This window comes from Petromyzon marinus, unplaced genomic scaffold, assembly GCF_048934315.1.
Source record: "Petromyzon marinus isolate PM22_M1 ecotype Great Lakes invasive population unplaced genomic scaffold, UKy_Petmar_22M1.pri1.0 PM_Scaffold_46, whole genome shotgun sequence".
Classification (NCBI taxonomy): Eukaryota; Metazoa; Chordata; class Hyperoartia; order Petromyzontiformes; family Petromyzontidae; genus Petromyzon; species Petromyzon marinus.
The window spans coordinates 155,053-172,401 of NW_027423457.1; the positions used below are offsets into that span (position 1 = coordinate 155,053).

General features: G+C 50.4%; 1 protein-coding gene across 1 annotated transcript; it reads right to left on the reverse strand.

The window, feature by feature from the left end:
- Positions 1-1,371: 1,371 nt before the first annotated feature.
- Positions 1,372-10,381, reverse strand: LOC142923367 (uncharacterized). The gene is made up of 5 exons (XM_076064455.1): positions 10,300-10,381; positions 8,634-9,029; positions 7,151-7,313; positions 5,837-5,923; positions 1,372-3,121 (listed from the first exon to the last, which is right to left on the reverse strand). Exons 1-5 carry the CDS (start codon positions 10,350-10,352, stop codon positions 2,267-2,269), a joined length of 1,554 nt encoding a protein of 517 aa, XP_075920570.1. The 5' UTR covers positions 10,353-10,381; the 3' UTR covers positions 1,372-2,266.
- Positions 10,382-17,349: the final 6,968 nt, after the last annotated feature.

Consider the following 17,349-nt stretch of genomic DNA (forward strand, 5'->3'; position numbering starts at 1 on the left):
AAATTTGGGAAAGTATTGCAATGCAACACAGAGAGTCGGTCAACACACAATTAACGCATAGCCTGGTTGATTACGTTCTTCCAAAGATTACTAAATTAGAAGTTAAGTGTAAAATTTGAGAAAGAGACAAGACAAACACGGAGACACAAAGACAGACACAAGCAGAGAGAGACAACACATTTACAATTTGAGTACGAGGATTTGCTGGTAATTGCATTCAGCATCATCGGGCGATTTCACAAATCGTACTCGAATTGTAAATGTTGGCGCATTTTGTTTAAGTGACAAACCTGACTGGCTGTGTAGGGAGGTAGAGGGTTACTAAACATTTATACGTATGCGAACTAACACAAAAACCTTTATTATGAATAATATTGCTTGCAAAAGCCTACGTGTGAAACTGGCGTTCTATTAGTCTGCTGAAACAGCGTGTGCACTGAGGGTGAATCTTGTGTGAGGATTGCATCAGGGACACCCTAGGCCACTGCATTTGCATGTTTTCCAATTACTTCAACGATAACCTGATGGGAATTAATTGTTGAATGCTTAATTCCGACCTGCAACGGTTGTGCGTAATCTGATTGGGTTGAGTGCCATTTTACTGCAGGACTTTAACAGAGGCGAAGGCGTTCAAGGTGCTGAAGTTAATACGCCGAGCAATAAAAAGCCGAGCAATAAAACGTGCGGGGCGGGCATGCGGTTCGCACAGTTAAATTGTGTGGCACGACCAGGAAGTGGGGGTGGGCGGGGCGTTGATTTCCCCACCCAGAATGCGAAATCAACAAAATCAGATCCGATCCGAACGTTAATCACTGTCGCGGGTTTCACATTTCCATAACTTGTAAACAATTAACACATTCCTGTGGAGGGAGCTGGTAGGAACGTTGGGTTGCTCGGTCAATGGCCAGGGTCAACGGCGGCACCACCACGTGGTGTATTCCGCAAATATGCCCGACTGTGAGGGCGGGCACAAGCCGGCGTGAGTAGGTTAAACGTTGAGTTTTATAAGGGCACCACGGGGTGACCTGCCCCTCCCCACCCAGCCCCACCCCTCCCACCACCCAGCCCCACCCTCCCCTCCCCACCCAGCCCCTCCCCACTCATCCCCTCCCTACCCTCCCCTCTCCACCCAGCCCCACCCCTCCCACGTGGACAGACATCCACAGACATACACAATTAATCCCCTGCCTCCTGTGAGAATTAATCCCGGTTGGGCTTCCAGTCCATATAAGGGCACCACGGGGTGACCAGCCCCTCCCCACCCAGCCCCACCGCACCCAGCCCCACCCCTCCCACCCCCCATCCAGCCCCACCCTCCCCACCCAGCCCCTCCCCACCCTCCCCACCCAGCCCCTCCTTACCATCCCTTCTCCACCCAGCCGCACCCCTCCCACGTGGACAGACATCCACAGACATACACAATTAATCCCCTGCCTCCTGTGAATTAATCCCGGTTGGGCTTCCAGTGCACTACGTTTCCTACCAGTAAAATCACGCTGTACACATCTGCCATCCACACGCACCCTGTCCAGGCTCGGCGCTGCTGATATCTGGTGACATCCCGCACCAAAGACAAAGATCCCCTGTGTAGCCTTAATAGACAGTTGGAACAAGTGCTGTTCACAAGAAGCGCCTATGAAGGCCAGCACCATGCCCGGCCGCCTTTGTCTCCCCAGCGGCGACATTTAAACATCGTACCAGGTTATAATTTGAGGCTGAGTTGACCTAGGGGAGCCGCTGTACGGGTTCAGATAATCGTCACTGGTGTTGACCTTGAGCGAGAATCGAACTTGGGTCGCCAGGTTCATAGCGCAGTGCACTAACCACTGCACCACCACTCTGCACCACACACACGCGCATACTACACCACACACACATCCTGCACTACACACATCCTGCACCACACAAGCATCCTGCACTACACACATCCTGCACCACACACATCCTGCACCACACAAGCATCCTGCACCACACACATCCTGCACCACACAAGCATCCTGCACTACACACATCCTGCACCACACAAGCATCCTGCACCACACACACACATCCTGCACCACACACACACATCCTGCACCACACACACATCCTGCACCACACACACACACCCTGCACCACCAGACAAAGACAAAGATCCCCCATATAGCCTGTAACAGACTGTAGGGGCAAGTGCTGTTAGCGAGCACCTATGAAGGCCGGAACGGCGCACGAGGGGGTGGGTGGCCAGCACCACGCCCGACCGCCTTTGTCTCCCTAGTGGCGATGTTTACACACCGCACCAGGTACTCATTTGAGGCTGAGTCGACCTAGGGGAGGCCCGGGACCGGTTCAGATAATCGTCACTGGTGTTGACCTTGAGCGAGAATCGAACTTGGGTCGCCAGGTTCATAGCGCAGTGCACTAACCACTGCACCACCACTCTGCACCACACACACGCGCATCCTACACCACACACACATCCTGCACTACACACATCCTGCACCACACAAGCATCCTGCACTACACACATCCTGCACCACACACATCCTGCACCACACAAGCATCCTGCACCACACACATCCTGCACCACACAAGCATCCTGCACTACACACATCCTGCACCACACAAGCATCCTGCACCACACACACACATCCTGCACCACACACACACATCCTGCACCACACACACACATCCTGCACCACACACACATCCTGCACCACACACACACACCCTGCACCACCACACACACCCTGCACCACACACACACATCCTGCACCACACACACACATCCTGCACCACACACACACATCCTGCACCACACACACACCCTGCACCACACACACACACATCCTGCACCACACACACACCCTGCACCACCACACACACATCCTGCACCACACACACACCCTGCACCACACACACACCCTGCACCACACACACACACCCTGCACCACACACACACACCCTGCACCACCACACACACCACAGCTGTCTGCGCACCCACGCCCGTCGTGTGAATTCTCCCGCAGGCGGTGCCAACGGTGGAGTCCCTCGTGAGTCGGTCGACCAGCATGGAGAGCGCCGAGGGGTAGAAGTCCGTGTCTCCGTCCAAGGCCAGCACGTAGGTGTTGCGCTTCTTCCTCTGCGGGGGTGAACGGGAAGTAGTGGCATGGAGACAGATCAGCAACAGCGGTGGCATTACAGCCGTGACCTCGTACAGAGCAAGCAAAGCAACCGTCTCACTTAGCTCCTCAACCCCAACGCTCCTTCTCCAACCTCTAACAACCAAACACACAACGTATGCATGCTGTATGCAAGGAGGATGTGTCCCCCAATATTCAAATATGCTCAAAATGTCCCCCCCAATGTATTGCTATAAAATACATTTCTGTTTATATGATTGTAGTTATGGTTGTACTTTATTAATCCCTGATCTCTGCCATTACATACAATGAAACAAGAAAAGGTAAATAAGAAAAAACAGAGCATTGGAATACAATACACTATTAGACATTATTGTAAAAAAAAGTCCTATGTGTTAGTGAATATTTTTTTATATATTTTAGGCAGGAAATGGCAGGAAACCAGTATTCAAATTAAGATTTTTTTTTCTGGGGGAGACCCCCTGGAAGACTTAGTCCCCCCCAATGTTGACTCCATGGCTACGGCCTTAGCTGTATGTATATTGTATGTATGTATAACTTCTTTCGCATCGTATGTAGCCAACCATGTTCGTCAGGAAAGGATACAAACTAAACACAAACTGCATTTCACAGAAATGAGTGTTCAAATAGATTATTTAAAAGTGCATAGCTCCAGTGGATTCCTAATAACAACCACGCGGGTGGAGAGATCGTTTCTATCTGCAGCGCTACAACCTCTGGAAACAACCTCCCTGAAGCGGTGCACACACTCGACTCCATCGTCACTTCATTAAGTGACAACTCAACAGCAACAACGCGGCTCTTTTCGCTTGCGTACACCAACAACTAACTCCGGTCATCCTCGCAGCAGCGGCTTTGGGCGAGCCATCGAACAAAGATGGGCACTGCATCTCGCGCTTTCAGATGCGCTTCTACGGTTGTCTGGAACGCTCTTCCTTCCGATATTAGGAAGCAACTGGAGGTTTGCACTTTTAAATAATCAATTAGATTGGAAACTACATTCTCTAGAACTGCTTTTTGTGTTTGGTTTGTTGTCCTGCCCCCACACCTCCGATTAGCACGGTTGGCTACGTACGGTGTTAAAGAAGTTAAACATAAATACAAATAAATTTCAGCCGCAAACCTATTTTACACTTCTATTTTAAACAACTGTAATAAGTGTATATATTTTTTTCTTTTTGTATAGAAAGTTATATTGCTATTGTAGTGACCTATATTGGGTCACTACGGCGTTTAGCGCCAGCTACTGACAGAAGAGAGGAACTGTGCGTGTTAGAGCCTCTCTCTGGCACCAGAGTATGTTTGGCATGGAAGGGCGCCCTACGGGGCATGCTTCTGGTGACTATCAGAGAGAGGGCAGTTGAGGACGTGACAGTCTAGGTGAACCCGAGAGGGCACGTGACCAGAACAGGAAAATGAGGGGGGCCAAAAGGTGGCGAGAGGGACACGTGATATTAGGCCCAGAACCTTCTGGTAATATCCAGAAGGGTGCGTAGCCGAGGTCGGAGCCAGGCCACGCTCAGGGGCATAAAAGGGAGGTCCCGAGAGCCGATCCAGGCTGTCTGTTGGAATGGAACGCGTCGGTGCTACGCCTCTTCGATCCTCGGTCGTCGGTCTTTACGCTCGGCATCGTGGGTCAGGCAGTGTGTTACTTACTGACCCGGTTATGTAGTTACCCCGTTGTGTCTAGTTACCCGTTGTCGTCTAGTTAACCTGCTGTATGTTTATGTAGTTACCCTGTTGGGGTGTAAGAATAAACGTGTTGCCTCCGAGTTCAAGTGTGTGCCTCCGTGGAACCCAGTACACTATTTTGAGTATCAACGTGATGATGGCGCGTTGAGTGACAGATTGTGCCAGAAAGGCAACCAAAGATTAACTTCTAAATGTGCCGACTCTGTGTGCAGAGACACGCATAGTGCACGCTATGACTGGGCCTCAACCCAGAGGGAAAGGGCCTGAGAGAGAGAGAGACCCTCTAACAAACGAAACAATTTAAATTTACTAGGCAAGACCCACTGAGCAATTAGCTCTTTTCAGAAGCGACCTGGCTATCACAAATAATAGCTCAACAAAGTGGATTATCATTTGGATATTTATAGCAGCCAAATTCACGAAATGCGTGATGTTGATTCTAAATGTGGTGGGAAAAACCGGAGGACCCAGAGATATATCCATGCGGCCAAGGGGAGAGAGACACGTAAACTTAAAATATGCAGGCATCAGGGTCGGGATCTAACGCAGTGCCTCCTGCATACCAAGCGAGGTAGTTAAAATCTCGCCATGGCGGCACCCTAGCAGGGTGTATTTGGCCTACACTTCCACACTGCTCCCACGTCTTGGGAGAAGTATAATTGGGTAGGCCCTGCACGTTCCCTGGATGGGCAGCTTGCGTGCGGTTCGCGTGCGGTGGGGTAGAGTGTGAGTATTCACATGTAGAACTGCCCATCCACGGAATGTGCAGGGCCTACCCATTTATACTGCTAAGTTGAAAGTGGCCTCCCCTATGTCGGCTTAGCCTTAAATGAGTAAACATTAGCACTGGTGAGACAAAGACGGATGGGCGTGGTGTTGGACACACGACCCGCTCGCATGCCATCCCACCCTTAACAGGTGCTCGCTAACAGCACTTGCCTCAACAGTCTGTTAATGGATATATGAGGCGTCGTTGTCTTTGCAGTTTACAAAATCCTTACCTCTACCCATTCCTCTTGTTCATCTTTCTTAACTGTGTGGATCTTGTGGTAGATCTTCCAGCCAAGGAGGTAGTACAAGTACATCACCTGTACAGAACACGTCAAGGGGTTTAATAACAACAATCACCATCAGCAGCAGCAGCAACCGTGATTGATCCACTACTGGATTAAGACCTACCCAAGTCGTCGCGATGTTTCATGAGATCCTGAGTCGTTATCCACCCAGAACCTCTATTACCGACTGATTCCATCGCTCCATCTCCCCAGTGGTCACCTCTCCGCAATGAGTTCTATTATTTGGCTGCCGCTCCGTTATTATTCTCGACCCAATGGCCATGACGGCGCGTGCTGCTCAAGTGTAACTCAACAGCGCCACCAACCTTCCCCCCCCCCCCCCCAGTCGTGGATAGAAGGCAATAGAACAACACGCAAATGAGCATCGGCGTGAGATTGCTGTGATACATCGATAACAACCCTGGTGCAGTCATCATCATCGTCATAGCACTCAACGGGTAACACCACGGAACACCAAATCAATCGAGTCGGGGAACACTCGGTCACGGACAACACTGCTGTGTGCAACTCGTTTACAGCACTTGCCCCAAAAAGCCTGCTGAGCCTATACGGGGTATCTTCGTCTCTATGGTGTGCACTGATTCGCACGTGAAACGAATAATTAAGCATCACGTGATTTAATTTCAATATGAGAGCATGACTCTCGAGGTAGCATACAGATGGCTTCAATAGATGTGAGCTATTGCCATCTGCTTCTTACGGCTGATGCTCATGTCGACTCGTAGAGCGAGCTGTAAATTTACATCGAGGTGGTTGACGATCCAGATGATTGCGTCAGGAGTAGCGGAGTGGCGAATCATCGCTGCTGTGATGATGCCTCTCCCTTCATTCGTGTTGTGAATCGGGTGTTGAGTCGTTGTGTGTTCAGTCGCTCTGTTCCAGGTGGTGACCACTGTCGATATTAGGAATGCACCGAAGCTGTGCACTTTTAACTCTAGATTGGATACTAATTTATTTAGAACTGCTTTTTTGTGTTTATTTATTTTTATCTTTCTCTGTACCACCAATTAGCATGGTTGGTGAGGTACAGTGCAATAGAAGTTCAACATACATACGTATCGTCGCCGGACACTGACCGGAGATATTTACTTTTCCAATTGTGCATAATCGTCATCGTCATGTATAAGCACATCAGCTGTTGCTGTTGCTACTATGCTCTAAGTGTGGATGCGGTTGTAGGGTTTGTGGCCCAATGAGATTTGGGGCAGAAGATCTGAAGCCCAGGGATGCAACAAATACCTGGGACCAGCGCTTGCGGTGGCGGATCATCTCCTTGTCTTTGAGGTGCACGCACAGCGAGTTGCCGTGCGGGAGTTTGTAGAAGAGTCGCGCTCTATACGGCGTCTGAGTCCTCTCCATTGAGGGCGCCTCTTGTGGAATCTTCGAGTTTTTCTCAAAATACCTTCACATCAGCAGCAGCAGCACAAGCGAAAAAGAACACGTTCCCCAATTACTATGTTCCATTGCTGCTACTGCTGTCATATCTGGGATGAAGTCCCCAGTTGCCACCTCACTGCTGCACTCGAATTTTTTAAATAATTTTGATTATTTTGCTGCTATAAATTTCCACATGATAAGCCACTTCGTTACGCTATCATTTGCGGCCAGTGCGCTTCTAAAAAAAAGATTATACCTCACTGGGTCTTACCTGGTAAAAAAAAGAATAGTTTCGTTTTATTTGTGATCTGCTAACCTGTCCTATACTTTGCACTCCTATCGTGTTGTTTGTTGAGGTAACGGTCTGACCCGCCCCTGCTGGACATCTGTGAAATAGAGCTTTTAGCTCATCGAATTCCTCCTGCAGTATAAATACATATTCTGATTCGGAATTGAGTAAAGCAGCAGCAGTCGTGGGTGACTGATGATCCAGCACTCAAAGATTATTTCCCAGTCGTTTGCTCGCTCTCTGCCAGTCAGTCGCCTCCGTATCTCACTTCTATCGCTACTACTTCTACAACCATTGTTACTGTTCACACGAACTTCGCTGCTCGATTGCTCCACCCACGGCGAGGGCCTCGGTCGCCCAGACTGAGTCGTCTCGTTGCCCAAATTCTTACCAACGCACGAACAAAAGACAAAGATCCCTCCGTATAGCCTTCAACAGAGTGTTGGGGCAAGGGCTGTTAGCCAGTAGCACCCATGAAGGCCGGCCCGACACACAAGGGGGTGAGTGACCAGCACCACACCCGCCTGCTTTTATCTCCCCAGTGCTGCACCGTTTGTGTAAATTATGTTAAGCGCCTAGTCCGCTCTACAGCAAGGTTGGCTACGTATGGTGCAAAAAATAGTTCAACAGATGAGGTTTCTGCTCAATTCAACACGCGCGTGAACGTCCATCTATCACACCGCCCACCATAGTGTCTCTGTTTGCCGGCCAATTGTCAGTTTGTGCACCTTCGGATTTGCACTCAACAACGGTGATGGTGACGCAAGGAAGGCATTGCTAGCCCTGCGATCCGCACTCACGACGTTCATCTGCGTGACCATCACCAATCATCGTCATCGTTCACCATGATCTATTCACTTCTGAACGAAGGCATCGGCGCAACCTGTTGCCATCCTTCCCGTGGTCTCTCGCACCACGAGCTGAGCTTAACCACCCCGTGTCGTCCCGTGCTTTGTTATTACAAGGCCCGTGCCTCTATCCATCCATCCCTCCCTCCCTCCCTCCACCCACCCACCCAGCTCATCGCTACCACAGAATAACATCCGGTGCACTGACCGGCACACTTCAGCGATGACGTCCGTGAGGCTGGTCACGAACTGGTTGAGCACCATGCGATCTCCCTTCCTCTCGAAGGCGTCGTCGAAGTAGATGTGAGCCGAGAAGTCGTACGGTTCCCGCTTCACCATCTTCCCCTCCTCCTCCTCATGATTATTCTCCTTCTCCCACTTCTTTTCCTCCTTTTCCTCCTTCTGCTTATTTTCCTCATTCTCTTTCTTCTTCTCTTCTTTATTTTTCTCCTTCTCCTCCTCCTTCTTCCCATCCTGCCCCTCCTTCCCCTCTTCTTCCTCCTTCTTATTCTCATTCTTCTCCATCTCCTCCTTTTTCTCATTCTTCTTCTTCCCTCTGCCGCGGGAACCGACGTTGAGATCCTTTGGCTCACTCCTGTCCAGCCTGGCAGCGGCAAGGGGGAAGGGTCGTTATTGTTATCCCGCCACACGCTCCCCATCGAGTCAAGGTCATGGTACAGCATCGCTCTCCTCTGCAATCGAGCGCTCTCCCAAGGTCTCCCGCCGAAACGTTTCCTACACCTTTCTCATCCCACTGATCACAGCAAACTTCCACCGCATCCTACTGAGTTCAACTCACAACGATCTCTACCCATCGCCGGCACCGGCTTCTGGATGAGTGCGTTTCTCTGTAGCTGTACCAGTCAGCAGCCGTCTGGAGCTCTCTCTGTATCTCCCACTGGTGCACACGCAGGAGCAACCAAGAAGCAGACTCTAACCCATCCAGGCTCTCATATGTCCAGGATCTCACCTGGTTGAGGCTCTCACCTGCCCAGGCTCTCACTTGTCGACGCTCTCAATATTAGCATGCATCATAATAATTTTTGTTGCGGGAGCCCAGACGTGTTAACTCAAGAGAAGTTTACAGCTTGCACAATTCACAAACATCGTTCAATGGTCACATACAAAGACCGGTCCGCGTTAAACACGATCAGCTGATTAGTTGCGACGTTCGAAGGAGGGCAAATGTTCTCGAGGTTAGTAACGCGCTGCTCCATGTGAAGATGTCATATTTACGAGCATCCAAAGAAAATTGAAAATACACCGCCCACAAATACTGCACTGCGTGTAAGCGGTTAAATGTCCAAGGTCGAAATATGACGGTCGTATATGCGACATGGTAATATGGCATTGCTGTAGATTGTCCAAATAAGAGCCACAGTAATGTGGTTCTATTTTGTTTAACATTTTTTCACCGGCATATGCATTGCTGCATATATCACGATATATTTTTTTCAGGACACTTTAAACGTGCAGTTTAGATTAATATCCTCAAATCTCGTTGAGCTGAAGGGAGGGACGCGGTAGCGTGGTAGCCTGACTGGTGTGGTGCCCTGCAGAAATGAATGTACGTATGTGTGGTGGACTTATTTCACACCATACATACCCAACCAAGATAATCGAATGTGCAGGAGAACGACAACAATCTAAACACAAAAATAAATTCTGAAGAAATTAGTTGTCAATATTATTTAAAAGTAAATAGCTCCAGTTGTTTCCTAATATCGGAAGGAAGAGTGTTCCAGACGGCCGCAGAAGGGCATTTGAAAGTGTGCGGTGCCGTGACCACACCCCATCTGCATAATCGCGAGGGACCCCCACTGGCCCTTGGGATCCGGCCGCTTGATGGAATTGGGCGATAGGGAATACACCACCTCAGGATGGACGAGATGATCTTCGTCATCTCCTCCTTGGTCTCGTGCCACATGGTTGCGCACAACCCCTCTCTTGCTTGTGGTTGCTAGAGGATACAACGAGAAGATGAAATCATGTTCAGATTGAGAGAGGGAATCGCAGAGCACGGTTCTCTGTTTTATGCATTGGGCATATTGTGGGATGGACATATTTCAGTCTGTAGAACAGAAGGGCAAACGTCACAAATCGTCATCATTATTAAATAAATTCAGAAAGAAAAAAATCCTGCTTTGATTACACTGCTCATACTTAACCTCTGACACTCAAAACACGAAACATAGACAAAGGCATCGATCAGACTAACACAAACTAAAAACAAAGATCGCCCATAGAGCCTTGAGAGACTGTTGGGGCAAGGGCTGTAAGCGACTAGCACCGATGAAGCGGGAAACGGGACTTGAGGGAGTTTATGGCCAGTCACACAGACACACACCTAGTCACACAAGACACACACCTTGTCACACAGACACCTAATCACACTTACACCTCGTCACATAAATACAGCAAACAAAAAGAGTTCCCCTGTGTAGCCTGAACAAACTGTTGGGGCACGTGCTGATAGCGAGCACCTATGAAGGCCGGCACTGCACACAAGCGGGTGGGTGGCCAACACCACGCCCGGCCGCCTCCCCAGTGGTGATATTTACACACCACACCAGTTACTAATTTGAGCAAGGGGAGGCCATGACCTATTCACACACACCTACTCACAGAGACACCTAGTCACACACACACACCTACTCACAGAGACACCTAGTCACACACACACACACCTACTCACAGAGACACCTAGTCACACACACACACCTACTCACAGAGACACCTAGTCACACACACACATCTACTCACAGAGACACCTAGTCACACACACACACCTACTCACAGAGACACCTAGTCACACACACACCTACTCACAGAGACACCTAGTCACACACACACACACCTACTCACAGAGACACCTAGTCACACACACACCTACTAACAGAGACACCTAGTCACACACACACACCTACTAACAGAGACACCTAGTCACACACACACACCTACTCACAGAGACACCTAGTCACACAACCGCCATTCGCCACTAAGTGGCGGTGACGTCACCACGACGCTTGTGCCAGGCCATGTGCACCTTGAGGCCACGTAAAGTGTTGAACGCCCGCTGGCAGGAGGTCACGGGGCAGACCCAGGTGCTACGGGTCGACTGACTGAGATGACTGGCTGATGCACCACCTGTGCCAACCTGCTATGCTTTAGCCACACGGCGCTCGGCTCGTTGTTGTGAGCGTCGCTCCTCCGCCCTCCGTTGTTGTTGGAGGGCGACTGCCTCCAACTGCCCAGTAGCATCCTTCACGAGCCTCCTCCACAGAGGCCGATCTTGACACCGCTGGTACCAGTCATCGGCAAGTCCACTCAGCTCCACGTCCCCCTGTACCACATCACTCCATCTCTTCTCTAGCCCATGCCGCGCCCGCCTAGCCCCCTCGATCTGGCCGAACAAAAGCTGTTTCGGCATGCGGTGGCTGGGCATGCGGGTTACATGAACCAACCTAGTCACACACACACACACCTACTCACAGAGACCCCTAGTCACACACACACCTAATACCTAGTCACAAATTACTCATAGTCACACACGCTCATAGTCACACACGCAAGTCCAATACACCGCACCAACACCAACATACGAACCTCCTCTCCTCCAGCACCACCACCTCCTCCTGCTGCTGCTGCTGCTGCCGCCGGTTGAGCAGCAGCCCCGCGACGAGACACGCAGGCTGCGGGGTGCGGCGCACGAAGAGCTCGCGTGTGCGCTCCATGCGCCTCGCGTCATCTGGGCGCAACGCCGGCGCCGCCGCCAGCAGCAGCGCCGCCAACCACAGAGCCCCGGCGCCGAACGTGGCCACGGCGTCCACCGCGGAGTCCTCGCCGGCGCCTACGAACGAGCAGACGGCGGCGGCCGTGCGGTCGTAGAAGAGTGAGGCGGTTGCGGGCGTCGTCCGCTCGGAGCCGTTCCACCGTCGGACCGACTCGCAGTCGTAGCGAGAGTCGCCCGAGGCGTCGAGCGCGAGGTGGAGGGCGAAGACGACCGCCAGGGCGGCGGGCGTGGCGAGGCAGAGCGGCGCGGCGAAGCAGCTCCCCTGCTGGCGGATCTTGCAGGCGGCGTTCGCGAGCCACTTGCAGAGGATGGAGGCGCCCACCTGCACGCCCAGCAGAGCCAGGACGAGCGCCATGCTCTCGCGGTGTTCCGCGATGCCGGCGATGGCGCTGAAGCTCCTCCACTCGCCCTCGACGCCCGCGTCCAGCAGCACGACCGCCACGATGATGAGCGTGCGCACGAGCGAGCCGTAGAACTCGGCGAGGTTCCGCGATTCGCCGATGGCGTCGCGGAATTCCCGGAGCCAACCGGCGGGCAGGAAGTTCTCCCACCACGACAGGGACACGAGCAGCAGGCTCAGCAGCAGCAGCGCCAGGTGCGCGAACCTTCTTGCCTCCGTGGAGCCATCGTCGGGCGCCACCAACGCCGCCTTGGCGACCGACAGTGCTAAGGCGACGAGACAGCAGCAGAGGGAGGCCAGACTCAGGAGCTTGGACGTCCGGGGCGGCTTCCTGCGTCCCGTCCACCTGCCGGCGAACTGCTGCGAGCTCGGCACCAGGGTGACACCGTTGAGGATGCTGCTGAGAAGGTTCGCCGACTCCGCCGGGAGGACGACGATGGCCATGAGCGCCGCTCCGAGGCCGATGAAGCCTTCCAGCAGGCAGTTCTGGGTGACGGCCAAACAAACTCAAGGACATTGAGACTTAAAGAGATTGAGGATTGTTGGAATGGTGAAACACACGTCAAACAAACACCGGCGCTATCGTGGTTTGTTTTTTAAAGGCCTAATTGTCGTATTTGTACAAAACAGGTGACAACTGCGCTGGCCAACGTTGGTGAGGCTTGAGAAAAAATCAACCCCCACTGATGGACATGGCCCAACGTGGATTAACGACAACAACAAGACCTCCTTAAAAGGAATGCATACATCAAGGCCCCGCAGAGTTTGTTATTAAGGTTGTTATTGTTTCTAGATTTGAAGCTTTCGCGACTGCAAGGATCCATACTCTTCGGTTCTATTCGGTAAAGTCACGTAGGTAAAAAATAAAAACAAAAATCACGACGTTTCAGCCACAACACAAGTGGCCTTCATCAGGTGAAGGGGACCGTACTGTCACGAGGACAGCGTTGGAGTGAAGACAGTCCAGCCCAGGTTGCGTCCTTTTAAGCTGTGTGGGAGGACACAAAACGCTTTGGCAAAGGAATTAGCATAAAATTACCGTAAAGTGCAATAGGACCGGCAAGGAGGGGGGAGAGGGGGAGGGGAGTGTGAAGGGGAATGACCGTAACGTAGAGGACCGGCACGGGGGAGGGGGAGGGGGGTTTACAAATGTGGTGTGAAGTGAAATAGAACATCTTTCCAATGATTGCTTAATTTGAAACCATCTTCTCGGCTGAAATTGTTTCTGTGTTTGTAAATCTGAATTGCCTCGTGGATAAATCGCTGATGAAAACCCGTGGCTTTACAAAGGACCTTGGTATCGGAGAAAATGATATCGTGATCACCCACAGCGTTGTAACAGTGGTCAACTACGGCAGAAGAATTCGTTCTGCCGTGTTTCAAATCTAATTTGTGCTCGCGAATTCGGTCAGAGACATGTCGTTTCGTCTCCCCGATATAGCAATCACCACAAGTGCAGCTCAATTTGTAAACCCCGGGGTACTAAATCATACCAAACATTAAACTAATTTCAATGGTAGTATATTTATCCAAGTAGTGATATACAGAACTTTCATTGCAGCTTATTTCACTTCAAACCACATTTGTAAACTCCCCTCCCCCTCCCCCCCCCGTGCTGGTCCTCTACGTTACGGTCATTCCCCTTCACACTCCCCTCCCCCCCTCCTTGCCGGTCCTATTGCAGTTTACGGTAATTTTATGCTAATTCCTTTGTCAAAGCGTTTTGTGTCCTCCCACACAGCTTAAAAGGACGCGACCTGGGCTGGACTGTCTTCACTCCAACGCTGTCCTCGTGACAGTACGGTCCCCTTCACCTGATGAAGGCCACTTGTGTTGTGGTCGAAACGTCGTGATTTTTGTTGTTTTATTTTTTACCTACGTGACTTTACCGAATAGAACCAAAGAGTATTCTGTTATTGTTGTTAATTGGCCTTGGGCACCACTGCCAACGCAGCTGCAGCATCCCCAACATACTCTTTCCACATTTTGTATGTCCAGAAATGGATTGTCAAATGACTCCGTGAATGATATTCATTGTTTCATTTTTGTTAGCGACATAGACGCGATGTTGCTGCTGCGAGGTAATGGTCAGCACAGTCGACGTGCAATTCCTTAGGCCGCCGGGTCTATCTCCCAGTGCGGCAGCTGAAATAAACGGGCGAGTTTGTGACCTCTCCTCGCTCTGTCCACCCAGAACCAAGGGGGGGCGGGGGGGGGGGTCTAGCAGAATCATTTACATTTATACTTGAGGAATGCGATGAGCTATACAACTCTTTTTCTTAGATGTCCATTCGAGGTGGGTCAGATCGTTACAACAACAAACAATACAAAAAACACGTAAGTGTAAAGTATGGGAAAGATAAGCAAATCACTTATGAACAGGATTTACAAAAAAAAACTTTACTTTAGCAGGTAAAGTCCACTGAGCTATTAGCTTCTTTTTCAGAAGCCATAAACGATAGCTCAACGAAGTGGCTTATCACGTGGACATTTATAGCAGCCAAATACTCCACCCAGGGAGAATATGCACACTCCAAATATACAGGCGTCAGAGTCCGGATCGAAATCACGACCTATATACTAGGATAGGAATATAACATCTCGCCATTGCGGTGACCCATTCGCTTCCTCTTCCCTCCCCTCGCCCCTCAACTCCGTCTCTTTCTTCTTTTTATCGCTCTTCCGTTACCCCTAAGTATGCCTCTATCACTCTCACTCATTCCTCAATCATCACTCATTCCTCAATCCTTGTAACACGCCCGTGTACACTAGATCATTACATTCTGTAATTGTTATGCAAGCTACATCATAGAGTGCATTGGGAGAAGGCACTCTTAGAAATATAACTTAGATTAGACATGGGCTTGCAGCGTGGACAAGTAGGGCAGCACGCGTTGACAGAGCAACTTCAAGACTGCACCTTTGCTTTGACCTCTGTCCGTCTTTGTCTCTCTGAATCTTACCAGAGCGATCATCATCCGATTGGAGACATCGGAGTTCTTGAAGGCGAGCCGGAGGCCGCAGCGGATGGAGCTGAAGATGTTGGGGAGGACGCGAACGAAGGCGAGGACCCAGGAATAGAACTGGTTCTGGTCGAGCTCGCCGGCCTGCCTGGCGACCCTCTTCATCTCGGCCAAGTACACCAGGCTCAGCTGCATTCCACCACATTGCGCACGCGAGACAGAAAAAAGCGTCACGATACTCTGCGCATCCTATCTACATAGGGAATCCTCGTTGAGCGTGCGGAATTCACTCTCCGCGTCTTCTGCTTTCACGCAATTTATATTTTATGGAAGGTTTTTCGTTAAATGCGCACTGCGCCTGCTATAACGCGAGTCTAGTATGTGACAGACTTCTAGCTATAACGTGAATCTTGCTTGTGGCACACTGCTCGCTATACATGTGCAGTTAACCCTCCTCAGATTTCTGGCAACTGCCTGATGATGCTGGCTGTAACTCCCAGCGAGGCGTCCATACCCAGTTGGTGAATGTGTGTGGATCACTCTCGAACAACAACAACAACCACACCAATGGCGCTCAACGTCAATCAATAAATCAATGCTCCTGCTGCTGCTGAAGCAGTAATACACATTGATTGGCTGCACATTTGTTCAGTGACAACCTCATTAATTAAGTATGGCTTAAGTGAGATATATCTCGTCTACGTACACGGTTGTGCCTGTGTGTATCCGCAACATCTGAAAGGCATTGCTGTGTCAGCGGTTATGGTGAGGGCAGTGTAAAGTATTTCATGGCATGACAAAAAAATAAATATGCTTACAGAATACAATAAAACCCACAGACCGAGACGTCCCACAGGTTGTCGTCGATGAGACTAACAATAATAGCAACTGAGATGCCGACTACATGAACACGATGTGAGGGTTGAGATGACGAGATGTTATCTCGCTCGTCTGGTACACAGGAGCTCGTGGGTTCGATCCCGTCCCTGACGATGCCTATTTTATATTTAGAGTCTGCGTGGTCTCTCTCTCCCCGTGGTCGTGTGGATTTTTCGCTGGATCCCCCAATTTTTCTCTCCACATTTAGAATCAACATCACGCGTTCAGAGTATTTAACTGCTATACATTTCCAAGTGATGATGATACATCACTAAGTTGAGCTATCATTTGTGGCTAGGTCGCTCATGACATTTTTATTCTATGCAACTCAGTGGGCTTTACCTAGTAAAATAAAAATGTGTTTTAGTTGTTTTCATATCGAGGGCATGTGTGTATGTATCTTGAGCTTCTTTCCCACTGTAAGTAGCCAACCGTGCTAATCGGAGGTGTGGGAAACGAATCGCGTGATCGTGCAGCAATGAGGTGAGGCTGGGGAGAGAGGTGAGGGAGTTCCTCCTCCTTTCTCCTCACCTTGCTGAGCACCGCCGTTCCGAACACGGCGAGGAAGAGCAGTGTCAGGAGGATAAACCTGAGAACCCGAAGACCCCGAGTTGAGGACTCCTCCTCATTGATGTCTGGGCGAATGTTGAACCTGTCCCAGGATCTACGGTGGAAACAGACGTTCGGTCGAGTCACAGTGAATGTTGTGTTGCGAAATTGCTCTCCGAAATCAGCTGCTGCTGTTGCTGAAGCTGCAGTAATGCATTATATCTTTTGTTCACGTAACAACTTTTTTAATTGGTTGCGTTAGGTGGAGGAAGCTTTACACATACGATCTGACCCGAAAATCGATTACGAAGCACGATAAGTGGTCGCAACAGTCTACACT

Excerpts from the sequence above, each read along its gene's own strand:
- LOC142923367 (XM_076064455.1), bottom strand. The coding sequence starts at position 10,352 with ATGTGGCACGAGACCAAGGAGGAGATGACGAAGATCATCTCGTCCATC. Across the intron at positions 9,030-10,299 it reads ATCATCTCGTCCATCCTGAG|GCTGGACAGGAGTGAGCCAA; the intron begins GTGGTGTATTCC and ends TGCCGCTGCCAG. Across the intron at positions 3,122-5,836 it reads AACAAGAGGAATGGGTAGAG|AGGAAGAAGCGCAACACCTA; the intron begins GTAAGGATTTTG and ends TCACCCCCGCAG.